The 18,386-nt window shown below is 44.0% G+C and overlaps 1 protein-coding gene across 6 annotated transcripts in view; it reads left to right on the top strand.

The window, feature by feature from the left end:
- Window positions 1-3,499: 3,499 nt before the first annotated feature.
- CNNM1 (cyclin and CBS domain divalent metal cation transport mediator 1) overlaps window positions 3,500-18,386 on the top strand; it is a 71,812-nt gene continuing 56,925 nt past the window's right edge. For 3 of the 6 annotated variants that reach the window (XM_030808636.1, XM_030808634.1, XM_030808624.1), the window contains exon 1: window positions 3,500-5,361. In XM_030808636.1, the coding sequence (XP_030664496.1) occupies window positions 3,789-5,361 (1,573 nt within the window). In that variant the 5' untranslated portion in view covers window positions 3,500-3,788. The remainder of the gene's footprint in view (window positions 5,362-18,386) is intronic. The other 3 variants (XR_004029084.1, XM_030808639.1, XM_030808630.1) reach the window with 2 other exon arrangements.

Raw genomic sequence — 18,386 nt, 5'->3', positions numbered from 1 at the left:
CGGTTGATGTCTGTCTTCCTCAGGAGAATCTAAGCTCCAAGATGACAAAGATGGTGTCTGATATGCCCAATATCTAGCACAAGGCCTGGCACTTTGATGATTAACAAATATTTACGGAATGGATGAACAAGAAATGAAATAAACAAAAGCATTTTAACATGTACATTCTGAAATAGCATAGTCATCATATTAAAGGTAAGTATTATTTCCTCCATCTCTCTGAGAAGCCAGGAAGTGCCCATCTTGTAAGCTAAGAAGACAGTAAACATTCAGATTCTGGGGAGCTATTTTTGGCAGCTCTTCCTTAGCAGAATCACACTGCCTGAACCTGTCCCCAGGAATCCTTTCAGTTACAGCAGAGCTCTGGAAACCCAGTACTTTTCCAGAACCTCCTGTTCAGTAAAAGGAAAAGTACTCAGTCTCTCTAGATTATCTTCACACAGTGTACATTAGCCCTTACTCACTGACTCATGAAAGGGTAGGGAGCTTAAAACTGTCATTTCACAAATGAGAAAATGAGCCCAGAAAAGTGGATTGATTTTCCAAGCTTAGCATTTGTTAATAATAGAGCTGGTGCAATTGGGAATAGGCTCATTCTTACAGTTCTCTCTCTTTCTCAATACATATGTAATACATATATATTTGATTTATTTAAATTACATTTATGAATGATTTTTTATTACATTGGGGAAAAAGCCCTTGGTGTGTTAAGTAACAGGAGCTGACTAGAATTATATCTATAATACATATTCAATTATAAAATATGTAACTATATGGAGAGCACAAATGTGTGTGTGTGCATGTATTTCTCAATTACTTATCTGTGTAGAAAATGTAAAAAGGAGTATAAAAAATGTTAACAGTGTTTATCTCTGGTTGGTGGGTCATAGTGTATTTTTATTTATGTTCTTCTGCATTAAAATTTTTGTTAACAAGCATATAATACTTTATAACAAGAAATTTCAGTTTTTTAATTCCTGCTCTAATATTTTTTAAACGTTTTATTTCCGTCAGCTCTACCAGGTAAAGGAAGCATCAACCTAGGGTCCAAAGAAGTTTTACCAGTCATTTAACCTGATCTGTAAAATGAGTATAATTATACCTACTTCCCAGGTCTCCTGTGTATATGGAATAATAAATAAGAAATTCCTTCATAACTTTAAAGCTTGTTAAAGATGTTAAGTGGTATTGTAATGATGATAATGTTCTGTGGTCTAAAAGAGCTGGGAAAACCCTTAGGATAGCAGGTATCTTTGTGCTGAGGAGTTTAGGTTGGGAAGGGAAAGAAGTCTAAGTGTCAGGAGAGACGTAAGAGCTTTTTTGTGCTTAAGAAAAACAATCAGCTGGATGGGTGGCTCATGCCTGTAATCCCAGCACTTTGGGAGGCCAAGGCAGGTGGATCACCTGAAGTCAGGAGTTCGAGACCAGCCTGGCCAACATGGTGAAACCCCATCTCTACTAAAAACACAAAAATTTGCCGGGTGTGGTGGCACACTCCTGTAATCCCAGCTACTTGGGAAGCTGAGACAGGAGGATTGCTTGAACCCAGGAGGTGGAGGTTGCAGTGAGCCAAGATTGCATCACTGCACTCCAGCCTGGGTGACAGAGCATGACTCCGTCTCAATAAAAAAAAAGAAAAGAAAAGAAAAGAAAAGAAAAGAAAAGAAAAGAAAAGAAAGAAAGAAAGAAAGAAGGAAAGAAAGAAAATCATATGGTTGACCCCAGTTCTCTCCTTCTCTTATACTTCCAATAAATGCCTCAATGTTCCCTCATAAGATTAAACCTCCCTTCTGTCTCTTAAGTAGCCCATGCAAGAAGCAGCTTATAGTGGACAGGATCTAGTGTATTTTGGGACAATGGCATGTCACAAATGCCATGGAAAATGAGATTTCACACATAGGGATGTTTTTTACAGTAAACCCAGGTGCCAAAGGTAGTATGTAAAATAACTCTTCCTTTTTAATTTATTAATTATTTTTAGAGACAAGGTTTCATGCTGTTGCCCAGGCTGGAGTGCAGTGATGCGATTATAGCTCACTGCAGCTTCGAATTCCTGGGCTCAAGTGATCCTCTTGCTGTAGCCTCCCATGTATATGCATTTGTCAACATTCATAGAACAGTACACCAAAAAGTGAATTTTACTATATAAAGTTTAAAAATAAATGCATAAGAATAATATAGTCCCAGAGTAAATTCAAACAATACAAGGAATTTAATAAGAAAGTCTCCCTCCCAGGTCTTGGTGATAATAGATCTGTATTTTGATTGCAGCGATGGTCACATACATCCATACACGTGATAAAATGATAAAGAACTATACACGCACACATTACACCAATATCAACTTCCTGCTATTGATATTGTAGTATAATTAAGATGTAACCGGCCAGGCACGGTGGCTCACGCCTGTAATCCCAGCACTTTGCGAGGCCGAGGCAGGCGGATCACCTGAGGTCAGGAGTTCGAGACCAGTTTGGCCAACGTGGTGAAACCCCATCTCTACAAAAAAAAAAAAATACAAAAATTAGCCAGGCGTGATGGCGGGCGCCTGTAATCCCAGCTACTCAGGAGGCTGAGGTAGGAGAATCGCTTGAACCTGGAAAGCGGAGGTTGCAGTCAACCGAGATCGCGCCATTGCACTTCAGCCTGGGTGACAAGAGCGAAACTCCGTCTCAAAATAAATTAATAAATAAATAAATTAATTAAAAGATGTAACGGACGGGTCGCGGTGGCTCACCCCTGTAATCCCAGCACTCTGGGAGGCCGAGGCAGATGGATAATTTGAAGCCAGGGGTTCGAGACCAGCTTGGCCAACATGATGAGACCCCATCTGTACTAAAAATAGAAAAATTAGCTGGACGTGGTGGCGCACTCCTGTAATCCCAGCTACTCAGGAGGCTGAGGTAGGAGAATCGCTTGAACCCGGGAGGTGGAGGTTGCAGTGAGCCAAGATTGTGCCACTGCACTCCACCCTGGGCGACAGAGCAAGACTCCATCTCAAAATAAATAAATAAATAAATAAATAAATAAATCTCATATAAATGTGTGTGTACAAATTTATACATAAATACTTTTAACACAAATGGTAGCATATTATACTTGATATTCTGCACCTTACTTTGTTTCTACAATTACTTTGGAGATTTTTTTCCATATTACATATACAATGGATCCACCACATTATTTTTTATTGCTGCATAATATTCCATTGCATAGTGGTTTCACTTATTTCAACAGTTTCTTATTGATGGACATTCGGATCTTAACTAGGAACTGAACTTAAATAATCCAGAAATTTTTGCAATAATGAAAGGTCAGCTGGAGTTGAGGCTAAACGTTTTCACATATTCAAGAATTGACTCCAGAATATTCTTTTGACCAGAAGGTGGAATGCAAGTGGCAGGAGAAGCAAAAAGCTGGGAAATTTCCCGGGCCAATGGGGAAGCAGTGGAGCCGGCAGGGAATTACTGCCGGGTAGGAGTTCGTAGAGGGGCACCTTACTTTTGGAGTAGGAGGCCATGCTGCAAACCCAGACTTTTCAGGCTGCATCTCAGATATACCGAAGTGTGTACCCGCTACGCACAGTGCGGTGATGCCTGGTCACCTCCAGCCTACCGCGGGGATCTCCTGCCCAGGCGGAGTCTGAATGCTCACCGCCACCAACCCACGCGCGCAGTGGGCGTACACGTGGTGACCTGCCTGCGGCTGGGTTCCCGGCTCCGGCTCCTCCTCCCTCCAGCTCTCGCTCGGCTTTCTGCAGTATCACGTGCAGCCGCGCTGGGTGCAGGATGGCGGCGGCCGCGGCGGCGGCAGCAGCGGTGGGTGTTAGGCTCCGAGACTGCTGCAGCCGAGGCGCTGTGCTCCTGCTCTTCTTTTCCCTGTCTCCTCGGCCCCCGGCCGCCGCCGCCTGGCTGCTGGGCCTGCGGCCCGAGGACACTGCTGGAGGCCGCGTGTCCCTGGAGGGGGGCACCCTGCGCGCCGCCGAAGGCACCAGTTTCCTCCTGCGTGTCTATTTCCAGCCAGGACCGCCGGCCACCGCCGCACCGGTGCCCTCACCGACCCTCAACTCGGGTGAGAATGGCACCGGCGACTGGGCTCCGCGGCTCGTGTTCATCGAGGAGCCCCCGGGCGGTAGCGGCGTGGCCCCCAGCGCGGTCCCCACGCGCCCCCCGGGACCGCAGCGCTGCCGCGAGCAGAGCGACTGGGCATCGGACGTGGAAGTCCTGGGGCCCTTGCGTCCCGGGGGCGTGGCAGGCTCGGCCCTGGTCCAGGTGCGAGTGCGGGAGCTGCGCAAGGGCGAGGCGGAGCGGGGCGGCGCGGGCGGTGGCGGGAAGCTCTTTTCGCTCTGCGCCTGGGATGGGCGCGCGTGGCACCACCACGGCGCCGCCGGCGGCTTCCTGCTGCGGGTCCGCCCGCGGTTGTACGGCCCAGGCGGGGACCTGCTGCCCCCTGCGTGGCTGCGGGCGCTCGGGGCGCTCCTGCTGCTAGCCTTGTCGGCCCTGTTCAGCGGCCTGCGCCTGAGCCTGCTGTCGCTGGACCCGGTGGAGTTACGGGTGCTGCGGAACAGCGGCTCGGCCGCCGAGCAGGAGCAGGCGCGCCGCGTGCAGGCCGTTCGCGGCAGGGGGACCCATCTGCTCTGCACCCTACTCCTGGGCCAAGCCGGAGCCAACGCGGCCCTGGCTGGCTGGCTGTACACCTCGCTGCCGCCGGGCGTCGGGGGCACCGGGGAAGACTACAGCGAAGAGGGGATCCACTTCCCATGGCTGCCGGCGCTCGTGTGCACCGGCGCGGTATTCCTGGGCGCCGAAATCTGCCCCTACTCAGTATGCTCGCGGCACGGGCTGGCCATTGCCTCGCACAGCGTGTGCCTGACCCGGCTTCTGATGGCAGCCGCTTTCCCCGTGTGCTACCCGCTGGGCCGCCTGCTGGACTGGGCGCTGCGCCAGGAGATAAGCACCTTCTACACGCGGGAGAAGCTGCTGGAGACGTTGCGGGCCGCAGACCCCTACAGCGACCTGGTGAAGGAGGAGCTCAACATCATACAGGGTGCCCTGGAGCTGCGCACCAAAGTGGTAGAGGAGGTGCTGACCCCCCTGGGAGACTGCTTCATGCTGCGCTCAGACGCGGTGCTCGACTTCGCCACTGTCTCCGAGATCCTGCGCAGCGGCTACACTCGCATCCCAGTGTACGAGGGCGACCAGCGGCACAACATTGTGGACATTTTATTTGTCAAGGACTTGGCCTTCGTGGACCCCGACGACTGCACCCCGCTCCTCACTGTCACCCGCTTCTACAACCGGCCCCTGCATTGTGTTTTCAATGACACCCGACTGGACACGGTACTGGAGGAGTTTAAGAAGGGTGAGCAGTAGTCTATCTTCTCTCCCAACTCTTATCCCCTTCAAAGGTATTATCCTTTCCTAACCACGTGAGGCTGTAGGTACCCAAAGCAATTTCTCTCCTACGGTACCAAAAACCCAAGGAAGACTCTACCTCTTGGCTCCCTGGCTATTTTCATCTCACTTCTGCCTCACTTCTTGCTCCTGATTGAGCCCCAGGCCTCTTCCCCTCTACTTGATTCACAAGATGCACCATATTCCTTATTTATTACATTCCATCAGTGTTTTTCCAAGACCTACCAAGTGTCAGATGCTGTGTAAGTGGGAGATAACCCTTGAAGATCATTGCATAGCTCCCCACCTATTACAGGAGGCACCTCTACAGGTTCCCATACAAGCAGCCTTTGCTTTAAACTCCTCCCAGGGCTGAAAGCTCACTATTTACAGAGGAAACTAGTTCCATTGCTGGACAGCTCCAGTGGCTGACAATGTTTCCTCATATAGAGCAGAAATTTGTGTCTCCAAATCCTCCTAGCTCTTCTGCCTTTTGAATCATGTAGACTAAACCCAGACACCTTAGACGTTCTTCCCCATACTTAACTTCCCATCAGGTATCGATTGCACACATATCAAGTACTCAGGTCCAGGGCCGGGCGCGGTGGCTCATGCTTGTAATCCCAGCACTTTGGGAAGCCGAGGCGAGAGGATTACTTGAGCCCAGGAGTTCAAAGCTTCAGTGAGCTGTAATCCCACCACTGTACAAAAGAGCAAGACCCTGTCTTTGTGGGGGGGGGAGGGAAGTACTCAGGTTGGGGTTTAAAAGTTGACTAAGGCAGTAGGATCCTTGTAATTCTGGGAACTGTGGTCCTGTGAAATAGGATAGATCTGGACCTGAAGAAATATTCTGGGTAGAGGAGATCCTAGAAAACTTGTATACCCAAATGAGTGGGGTTTCCTTCAGCGCTATCACCATCCTCCAACCCTCCTGCCCAAACTCAAGCTTGATGTCGTGCTTATAACATGTTTACTTCATGTCTGAGTTTGTCTTCAGAAAGTGCCTTCTGGTGACTACAAGTTCACTCAAGAAAAATCAGCCTGGATACATTAGAGTCACCCCTCTTGGCATTACACAGTTTGACCGTCCCCCTAATTCACCAGATTTGGCCCAGAACCCTTGATTGTTTTTTAAAATCAAATCTACTTTCAAGAGTCAACATTGAGAGCATTCAAAAGACTATCTCACAAACCCTGAAAGCAAGTCCAGACATCATAATTTGAAAACAGGGACATAATTAGAATAAGTGTAGAACTTTCCAGAATGACTCCTTTGAAGGAGGCATTCATCTGATATGAGTTGGAATGTTTATTAAAAACAAAAACCAAAAAATCAATCCCTTGACTTCAGATTCAGGCTTCAGATATAGCTTCCTAATGGCTAGCAGTACTCTCATTTGACTGCATTTTGTATAAATTTTTTGTCAAAAATTTAACATCATGATAATTTGAGCCCGAGGCTGCAGTGAGCTATGACTGTGCCACTGAACTCTAGCCTGGGTAACAGAGCAAGACCATGTCTCAAAAAAGAAAGAAAGAGAGAAAGAGAGAGGAAGGGAGGGAGGGAGGGAGGGAAGGGAAAATTCAGTCTCACTACTTTAACATCATAAATAATCTTTAGAACTTTGAATACAAACAAATCTGGGGTCTTGTTCCTGCCACAATATTTTGAAATCATATTAAATATTAAAATGTAGCCTGGAAGGGGGGAAAAAGGTCTAAAAGCTACTTTCAGTCTCAGATTTGAGAGAACAGCCCTAGACTTTGTGTTGGTATGATGAGAAGGGAAAGAAATGTATATATGGCAGCTATTTTAGTCCATTTTCGGCTGCTGTCTCACCCTGTTCAGTCCATCTCGCCTTAATCCTTGCATTCATAGTTCCCGCTGCAACTTGAGGTTCATCTATCCACTCTTAGAATTATGCTTACATTTTGTGTATCTTACAGAAGTAGGGTCTTAGATCTGGGCACTGGGTGGCATAAACCACAGAAATTTATTTCCTCAAAGATCTGGGGGCTAGCAGTCCAAGATCAAGGTGTCTGGCAGGTTTGGTTTCTTCTGAGGCGTTTCTCCTTGGCTTGCAGTCACCACCTTCTAACTGTGTCCTGACATGGTATTTCCTCTGTATGCATGCATCCGTGGTGTCTCCTTGTGTGTCCAAATTTTCTCTTCTAACAAGGACACCAGTCAGATTGGATTAGGGCCCACCCTAACGGCCTCATTTTAACTTAGTCACCTCTTAGAAGTGATAGTTAGGATACAGAGCAGTTAAGATAGTGTCTCATTGTCGTGTGCTGGCAGAAGATGTTTTAAATGAAACTCCTATGAACTCATTCATTCATTTGTTTAGGTTTGTTTGTTTGTTTGAGACAAAGTTTCACTCTGTTGCCCAGGCTGGAATGCAGTGGCACCATCTCGGCTCACTGCAAACTCTGCCTCCTGGGTTCAAGTGATTCTTCTGCCTCAGCCTCCCAAGTAGCTGTGATTACAGGAGTGCACCACCACGCCTGGCTAATTTTTGTATTTTTAGTAGACACAGGGTTTCACCATGTTGGCCAAGCTGGTCTCGAACTCCTGACCTCAGGTGATCCACCTACCTAGGCCTCCCAAAGTGCTGGGATTACAGGCGTGAGCCACTGCACCTGGCCTCATTTAGTATTTTTTAAACATCTATACAGTTTTAGGCAACAGGGGAGACGAGAAGACTGTCCTCAGGAGGTTAGCAATATACAGGGCATAATGAGCAGTCCTTTGAAGCAGGAATTGTCATATTAACTCTTATATCCCCAGCACCTTACACAGTGCCTTGTACATACTAAGCTGTTCCAAAAAGTTGTTATTGATCTGAAATGAATCCCTGTGCAGAATTTCTAAACCTGGTCTGAAAAAAAGCTCCTTTAGTGTTTTATTAATAGGTACTTTGTATTTAGGTAGATCACTAAAGAGAAGCAAGCCATTACAGAGAATACTATGCCAAGGAAGATATTTCCACCTTCTTTCATAGCCTTGCTACTTCCTCAAAGTAAGGTCCATGAAACAGCAGCATGAGTCTCACCTGGGAGCTTATTAGAAATGCAGAATTTTATGCCTCACCGTAAATCCACTGAATGAAAATCTGCATTTTAGCAAGCCGCCATGTGGCTCCTATGTGACATTAAAGTTTGAGAATCATTGCCTTCAGAGACCCCTTATTAACAGTGTTTGGTAGATCTACTTAGGATAGACTATAAGACATAATGAACAAGGTGGATGTTCTCAGGCTGCAAGCTATATAACATAGTGGTCATTTTCTTTAGGAGTTATACATTTGCACCATAGGTTAGGAGATGAAAGCTGGGTTGAACTGCTTTTCTTTACCTTTAAAAATAACTTTTTTGGCTGGGTGCAGTGGCTCACGCCTGTAATCCCAGCATTTTGGGAGGCCGAGGTGCGTGGATCACCTGAGGTCAGGAGTTCGTGACCAGCCTGGCCAACATGGTGAAACCCCATCTCTACTAAAAATACAAAAATTAGCCAGGTGTGGTGGCACACACCTGTAATCCCAGCTAATTGGGAGGCTGAGACAGGAGAAATGCTGAGACAGGAGGCGGAGGCTGCAGTGAGCTGAGATCGCACCACTGTACTCCAGCGTGGGTGACAGAGCAAGACTCTGTCTCAAAATAAATAAATAAATAATTAAAAAAAAATTCTAAAGCAGGTCTTTAATAGCTCTTCCATTTTCCTTACTTCCTTGCATCTCAAGTAACTTAACCACCAACAAACCCCTTAGAAGGTAGAAGAGGAAAATGATGATATTAATAGGAGCCACAGTTACCATTAACTGAGCACCAACAATTCTTCCAGGCACCATGCCAGGCCCTTTACATACTCAGAACAACCCTCCTGGATAGATGTTATTAACTGCATTGTACAGATGAAGAAACTAAAGCTCGGATCAATAACATGACTTGTACAACTTTCCATAACTAATAACTGACTGAATTGTGATGTGAACTACATCTGTAGGACCCCAAAGCCTGTTCTTTCCCTGCTACACCTGTCTTATTCCTTCCTCTATCCTGGAATTCCTGCCACCCACAGGGTTCAAAGGTAGCCTTTTCACCTCTGATTGCAGCCCATGGCTGCAATGGAGGTGAATCCACCTCCAGTTTCTGCAGGTTAATAATGTAGCTTTATAATTACAGTAATTGCTAACATGCATATTGAACTTGATAAAAACATTTCTATATACCTTCTCTTGTCCAATCTTAAACAACTCTGCAGTTACAGGTGATGATATGGGATTTTATCTTTTTACTTCTTATGAGTTGCAAGTCTTTAGAAGTGGGTAAGAGGAAAATGGTCTTTCACACTGGAGTGCTAGGTTTACAAAAGGGAACAGTATTTCTCACCACTGGACTGTAATTCCTTGAGGGCAGAGAATGAATCTTACTTACTTTGTGTTCTCAGGACAAGTACAGTGACCACCATGGCTAGGGGATGTATAAACATTTATTGAATAAATGGTTTTAAATACCTAACTTCTATATTTCTATGTTTGAGTGAGGTGAACCCTAAGTACAGAATAATTAATGTGGTTCCTTGATCCAGGCAAATCTCTCCTCTTCCTCTTCATGGGCCTCTGTCCCCAATAAGTGGCACCACTTGTCCCTTTAGTCTCCCAGGCTAGAAAGCTTTCCTTCGCATTCACCTCATCCTATTAATCACTGTCGTCTGCACAGGCTGTCATTACAAAATAGCATAGACTGGTGACTTAACAGAAATTTATTTTCTCACAATTCAAGGCTTTGACGTCCAAGATCAAGGTTCTGGCCAACTCAGTTTCTGGTGAGGATGCTCTTCCTGGGTTGCAGATGGGTTCCTTCTCTCCATGGCCTTTCCTCAGTGCATGCCCACAGAGAGCAAGAGGCTCTGGTCCTCTCTTCTTAGAAAGACACCAATCCTGTGGGATTAGGGCCCACCCTTATGCCATCATTTAATCTTAACTACTATACTTCCTTAGAGGCCTCTCTGGGTGTCATTAGGGCTTCAACATATGAATTTTGTGGGAAGACAAACATTCAGTCCATAACAATCACCAAAGCTGGCCAAATAATTGGATGCCAATATTGCATCCAACTGCAGTCATATGTCATTTTGGTCAATGATAGACTCCTTGTACGATGGTGGTCCCATAAGATTACATTGGAGCTAAAAAATTCTTGTCACCTAGTGATGTCCTAGCAGTCATAACACCTAACATCGTCATAAGGCACACATTACCTTTACTATGTTTAGATAAGCAAATACCATTGTGTTACAATTACCTACAGTATTCAGTACAGTAACATGCTCTACAGGTTTGTAGCCTAGGATTAATAGGTTATAACAGATAGCCTATACTTGCAGTACACTATATCCTCTAGGTTTTGTGTGAGTACATTTTATGATGTTCACACAATCATGAAATTGCCTTGCAATGAATTTCTCAGAGAGTGTCTCTATAGTTAAGCAGTGCATGACGATTTCTTAAGTCTGTACATAATTTAATCCACTATTTGTTCCTGTTAGGTTATTCACTGATTTTATTCAACAAATAGTTGTGTTGGCACAGTGGAGAACACCACCAACATAGTCCTTGTCTGCATAGAGCTTCATTCTAATTCAGGAGACAGAAATTAAACAGGATAGTGATTAAGAACATAAGATTCGGCCAGGCGTGGTAGCTCACACCTGTAATCTGAGCACTTTGGGAAGCCGAGGCAGGTGGATCATTTGAGGTCAGGAGTTAGAGACCAGCCTGGCCAACATGGTGAAACCCCGTCTCTACTAAAAATACAAAAATTAGCTGGGCAGTAGTGGGGCACACCTGTAATTCCAGCTACTCGGGAGGCCGAGGCAGGAGACTTGCTTGAGCCTGGGAGGCGGAGGTTGCAGTAAGCCAAGATCATGCCACTGAACTCCAGTCTGGGCAACAGAATGCGACCCTGTCTCAAAAAAAGAACATAAGACTTACTGGAATGCCTGGGTTGATACTGGCCCTGGGCAAATTACTTAACTGTTTATGTCTGTTTCATTAGCTGTAAAATGAAAATAATACTAATATTTACTCATAAGATTGTGTGAAATATTAAGACTATTGCATTATGCTTACTTACTACCTGTCATATAAGTACTAAGTAGATGTTAGCTATGATTATTAAATATAAACACAAGTCTCTTACTCGTTTATGCAAATGCCTCCTAAGAAGTTACACTTTTTCACATTTTTGTCTCCCTCAAATTCGTTCTCTCTAGTGCCACTAAAATAATCTCCAGTAATGTCACTGCTTAAAGCCCTTCCGCAGCTCCCCGCTGCCTACGGGAGAGAGGCTAAGCTGGTAAGGCAGCCAGCAATGCACTCATGACCTGCTTCCTGCCCTCCCCTCCAGCCTCATCCCTCACCACTCCCTGCCACAGCTTTACCCTCCAGCAACGCTGAACTCTGTGGTGCACTGTGCTATTCTTGTCTTTGTCCCTTTATTCACACTGCACTTCTGTCAGGAATATGCTTTGCCTGACTAATTCATTGCCAGCTCTTTGACACTCAGCTCAGGGGCCTCCTCCTCTGGGAAACTTCTCCTGTAAACCCCAAAATACAAAAATAGATTTTTTGGCCAGCTTCATTGTTTTATGTGCATATCTCAGTCATTGAACTAACAAGCTGTACTATCAGCGTTTGTTTATAAGTGCCTCCCGCCCATATAATGAGCATCTCCAGGGCAAAACTTATCTATTTTTGTAGCTCCAGCAGCTAACAATGGATATGACACATAGTAAATTTTCAATAAATGTTTGTTTAAAGACTGAATGGATGACTTAAGGAGTTAAACTTTAATATAATGGAAGAGATCTGCAGAGCACTAGTAAATGAATTAAATCATTTTGGACTATGCAGCAGAACAAATCAAACTTAGAAGTTTGTTAGTGTTAGAAGAAAAGTGTTGCATCTATTGTTTCTCAGCTTCTTTAGGTACATCTATTAATATTTATTACAACAATTTCTTTTCACATGTAAAGCACTGTGCTAAGAGTTAGGGGTATGAGATAAAAATCTCTGTTCCCAAAGAGCCTAAAGCATAGTGGATGAATAGCACTTCCCTTTGCAAAGCTAGAAGGCAAGCTGGACACTCACCTTTCCCATGACTTCTGGTGACCTTGAATTTACAAGTCATGTCTCAGTATATAAGTACAGGATATGGGTAAGACAGACCTTGGTACATAAAGCATTAAAATGAAAGTGCTATACTAGAAATGAAAAAATGCAATGGGAACATGGAGGATACAATAACTATGACTAGGTGGCATTTTTTTTTTTTTGAGATGGAGTCTCACTTTGTCGCCCAGGCTGGAGTGTAGTGGTATGATCTCACCTCCCGGGTTCAAGCGATTCTCCTGCCTCAGCCTCCCAAGTAGCTGGGACTACAGGCTTGTGCCACCATGCCCGGCTAAAGTTTTGTATTTTAGTAGAGACGAGGTTTCACCGTGTTGCCCAGGGTGGTCTCGAACTCCTGAGCTCAGGCAATCCGCCAGCCTCAGCCTCCCAAAGTGCTAGGATTGCAGGTGTGAGCCACTGCACCCAGTCATATTTTGCTTTTATAAATTTTTTACTGAAGTTTATGTTTCTATAATTTATACAGAAACAAATTTAAATATAGAATAGTAGAAAAAAGAAGTGTGAAAATCATATGAGGATAATCATCCCACTGTCCTGAAATAGTAACTCAGTATTTTGTTATATTAAAAATATATTGCCTGCTGGGCGCGGTGGCTCACGCTTGTAATCCCAGCACTTTGGGAGGCCGAGGCGGGCGGATCACGAGGTCAAAAGATCGAGACCACGGTGAAACCCCGTCTCTACTGAAAATACAAAAAATTAGCCGGGCGTGGTGGCGGGCGCCTGTAGTCCCTCCCAGCTACTCGGAGAGGCTGAGGCAGGAGAATGGCGTGAACCCGGGAGGCGGAGCTTGCAGTGAGCCGAGATGGCGCCACTGCACTCCAGCCTGGGCGACAGAGCAAGACTCCGTCTCAAAAAAAAAAAAAAAATATATATATATATATATATATATATATATACATATATTGCACATAATAATGAAATTCTTAAAAAGAAAACAAAAAGAAAAACCCATTGTCCTGCCATCAAGCACAAATCAAATGTCCCATTCTAATCCTGAGTGATTTTCTTATAGGATGGTATTTTTGCTATAGTTTCCTCAGGGTTGAGTTCTATAATTTGAGAAGAATAATTTTAAAAATGGAGCCATAGAGATTTATCATACTTCTTAAATTTACTACTCTATTATTGGATTGCTTTTAGGAGACACCGAGTTCTGTATAGACAACAGGGGAAAGGAATAAAGCTTTGTTCTGAAGTCAAAGCTTTTGAGTAATACAGCACTGACTGACATTTAACTCAATTAAACAATTTAGCTTTGCTGGGCTAATAACACCATCTTTACAAACAAAAGAGCAAAACCCACGTATGCTAGGCTGCTCCACCTGTACACTAGCATGGCTGTAACACAGCCTACTGCACAATCTATACTCAGTCTTTGCTTATTCATTGATTCATTCAGTAAACATTTTTTGAATTCCTGCTTTGGGCCAGGCATTATACTAGACTCTGGGAACACAGTGGTGAGCTAGGCAGACATTATGGAACTAAAAATATCCTCTTCCATCTTTGGTCTTCCTGCAAGTGGTCTGTTGCCTAAAGCAGGGGTCCCTAACCCCCAGACTGCAGAACGGTACCAGTTTGTGGCCTGGTAGGAACTGGGCCGCACAGTGGAAGGTGAGCAGTGAGCAAGCATTACTGTCTGAGCCCCACCTCCTGTCAGATCAGCTGGGGCATTAGGAGCGAGAACCCTATTGTGAACTGCATATGCAAGGAATCTAGGTTGCGTGCTCCTTATGAGAATCTAATGCCTGATGATCTGAGGTGGAACAGTTCCATCCCCAAACTGTCCCCCCTCCCACCCCAGTTCGTGGAAAAATCATCTTCCACAAAACCTGTCCCTGGTGCCAAAAAAGTTGGGGACCTCTGGCCTAAAGTATTCCAACCAGCCAGTAAGTGCTCCTGGCCCAGACACACAAGGTGGCCTTTTCACTGCAGAATAATCTAGTCCAAAAAGCCAGTGTTTTACTTTACACTCCAAATGCTGACCTTAGCTATTTTTGCAGGAAGAATAACCATTCCATTGCTTAATTCTATACCTGCCAAAGCATTAGTGCTCTATTCTTTGTCTTCCATAAAAGAAAATAAATTTTTTCATTCACAGTTACATTTCACTGTTATAAATAGATGTATTACGTTTTTAAAATGTGTTAAATGTTGCTAAATAATAATCAGTAAAATTTGTAATGAGATGCTTACTTTCTAAACAATAGAGCAAGCAGTAAACCAAGTGTAGTCCATTGTATATAGAGAGAAAGAATGAAAGGAAATGAAAAAGTGAAAATAATTAATATTCAAGATGATAAACTTGTGGGGTTTTTTCCTTTAAACATTTTCATTGTGATTGTTATAATGTTGTTATATTCTTTTTTTTCCAGCCTGGCAAAAGAAATGCCAGGTAACAATAGAATCTGAACTGGAAGGGGCACTAAAAATACCTGTGAGAGAATCTCATTCACACTTTTTTCAGATTTAGTTATCTTTTCCAGGCCATACCAGCCTTCATTGTCAAACTTGTCTTTTTATCTATCTAAATCCCACAGGCTGCAGTTAAATTCCATTTTTTCTATTTATCATCCTTTGTGAATATTCTTGTATTTGAAGAATATCATAGCTCATCTCAATTCCATTTTTTAGCTACCAAATACATTTGATTGTGTTTCTCGCTCCCTTGAAGCGTTTGGGTGTCTCCGAGGAAGGTCTGTGGGTTTTCCTAGTAGTACTGTCTTAAAACGAGTTCCTTCTAGGCCCATGTTTGGGGATTCTGGGACCTTCAATAACAACTCTAAATTCTCTTTTTATTTGCTACTGTTATGTTCCTTTTCAAAATGAGATTCTCCATTCTTTTCTTTCTCTCTCTTCCCTCCTTCCTTCCTTCCTTCCCTCCCTCCCTCCCTCTCTCTCTCTCCCTCTTTCTTTCTTTCCCTTTCTTTCTTTCTTTCTTTCTTTCTTTCTTTCTTTCTTTCTTTCTTTCTTTCTTTCCTTCCCTTCCTTCCTTCCTTCCTTCCTTCCTTCCTTCCTGTATTGAATGGCCATTCTTCTCTCTGGTCAGGCCTGTGTTAGGCACTGGGGATGCAGTGTGGACAAGACAGACACCATTCCTGCCCTCCTAGGGTTTGCAGTCGAGTAGGAGAGAGACACCAAGCAATAAATAATTAAAAATTGTCCTAAGTGAGTTGAAGAAAAAGTATAGGGAGCTCTGAACATATAATAGATAGACTTGGTCTTATAGGTAAAGATAGACTCTCCCTCGCCAAGTGGTATTTGAGCTGAATCCTAAAGGACGGTGACAAGGAGTTCATCAGAGGAAGAGCTTCCCAGGAGACAGGAACAGACATGCAAAGGCCCTGAGGAAGGAGGGCCAGCATGGGTGCCATGCCGAGCTCCTGGGCTGTGTAACATCCAGGAGGGAAAGTGCCACCTCTGCCAGCCACCCTCCTGTTTTCTCCTAGTGACTCTCAACAGCATCTGGGCAGGTCAGTTCAGTAGTATGTACTGAGTACCAGGGCTCGGCAGATAGACATGGATATAAATGCAGTGCTGACCCTGCCCTCCAGGAACAAGAAAGAAGGAAGGGCCATGATGGAAATGATGATATGAGGCAGCCTGGGGTACAGGAAAGGGAATCCAGAAAACATCAGTGGGTGAAAAGGGAAGGGAGAAATAGTCCCTAGATGATATGAGAAAACTTTTCTGAGAAAGTGGAATTTCAGCTCAGCCTTAAAAGAAGGAGAAGGACCCTGCTAAGCAATTATGAAGGGAAGAGTGTTCCAGCTAAGGCAGGAGTTTCAGCTGAAAAAGAAAGGCAGCGGGGGAGCCGACACTGTGTCTGAATGCTGGGAAAGCCATTATCATAATGTTGCTTTTCTTCCAGCAAAATGGGGAGCTAGGCAGCTGGAGATATTTGTCAAACATAATTTTGTTTCCTTCAAATGCTAAAACTGTATATTTTAACCATTTTTGATGGTGATATTTCTAAAATGTTTTATATCCATTCCTGCCTTCCTTAACAAAGGATTCTAAATATAACTTAATCTTTTCTTGAAGACACAGGATCATGATCATGAGAGTGTAGTTATTTTATGCTGTATTCCCTATTTTTTACATTTTTCTCTGTCCTCTGGCTGACAGCTGTTAGTTCTCTTTGAATCTGCCTCCAGCAAATCCCTGTCCCACCATTCCCCACAAAACCATTTTTCCTGTGTTCATCTCACAGTTTCTGTTTCACTGATAAACTAAGTGAATACCATGTTGAGAATCATGTGCCTGATATATAGTATGTTTCAATCAATACTTGTTGGTTAAATGATTAGTTAGGCTTTGACTGTAAGCCTAGGGCAGGGAGTCAATGGAGAGACCTGGGACAGTTCTTTCTGGGACCATATTCAAAACAGTGGGAAGTCAGACCTCCAGATAATGGGTTGTTACTCTGCTATTTTTACAGTGTTGCTTAGCAAGCCAAACCACTAACTGGCTTAGATTCTAGTGACGAACAACTATTTTTTCATGCCCTAGTGATGTTGGTTACCATGGTGCTCTGGATGACACAGTTGGCTTTTTTATAATTGCCTTTTAGTGGCTCAAGAAGTTATTTTGTGATAAAGGTGTTGATTATTTCTGATAAAATAGAGCAGGATAATTACTATAAAGTACAGCCTTTTTTTTAAGCTAGAGAAAGGGACAGTTTTGTTTTTCCAAATCAAGGTGGTTGCTGCAGGATTGGTAGAATAACATTTTTGTGTTTCTCTTCCTGATTTGGTAGAGAATGATTTCACTTGATTGTATAGTTTAAGAACAACAACAACAACAACAAAAATCTAGTATGTGTCAAGGTAGCTGTTTCTCATCTCATTCCAAAGGAGGCTTTCAAATATTAAGATACAAAGATTAGGAGCTCAGAGCCCTTTATAAACACAAGAGGCTCTAACAGCACTGTTAAAATTCTGGTATATATCATTGCAAAGAAGTATCCTGTAAAACCAAACTGTTTTGTAGCCCAGAGCTGTTTAGACTTATAAAAGCATAGAATTTTAGAGCCAGAAATGGAACCTTGGTGATCACCTGGTCCCATCTTTTTTTTTTTTCGTTCTTTTTTTTGAGACGGAGTCTCACTTTTGTCGCCCAGGCTGGAGTGCAGTGACACAATCTCGGCTCACTGCAACCTCCACCTCCCGGTTTCAAGCAATTCTCCTGCCTCAGCCTAAGTAGCTGGGATTACAGGCACCTGCCACCACTCCCAGCTGATTTTTGTATTTTTTAGTAGAGACGGGGTTTCACGATGTTGGCCAGGCTTGGTCTCAAACTCCTGACCTCAGGTGATCTGCCCATCTTGGCCTCCCAAAGTGCTGGGATTACAGGCATGAGCCACCGTGACTGCCCGGCACATCTTTTATGATTGAGAAAACTGAGGCACAGAAAGGATAAATACTAAAAAGAGCAATGATAATCCCTCATAGTTGCAAAGGCGTTATGTTTATTTATCGGCAAATTTTTTAAATGGCCATATAAACAAATATCACAGCCATATAAACAAAATTTCCAATTTAGTAATTTATTTTGTGCTCACCATAAATGTGAGGTCAGCATTTTTTATCCCCATTTTGTATATGCAGCACCAGAGATCTAACGACAGAAGTGTTCTGCTCAATGTTAGTGACAGAGGTGGAACCAGAACCCACATGTCTGACTTGCCACCTCAGACCATGGAGCCATGGACACAGACAGAGGGTCCCAGAGGCCTGAACTCAGATCCCAGCACCTTCGTTGACTAGCTTCGACTGGGGCAGGTCACTGTATC

The sequence above is a fragment of the Nomascus leucogenys genome, chromosome 3, assembly GCF_006542625.1.
Source record: "Nomascus leucogenys isolate Asia chromosome 3, Asia_NLE_v1, whole genome shotgun sequence".
NCBI lineage: Eukaryota > Metazoa > Chordata > Mammalia > Primates > Hylobatidae > Nomascus > Nomascus leucogenys.
Note: the sequence above shows the minus strand (reverse complement) of the source record. Positions and strands in the feature narration are given on the sequence as shown.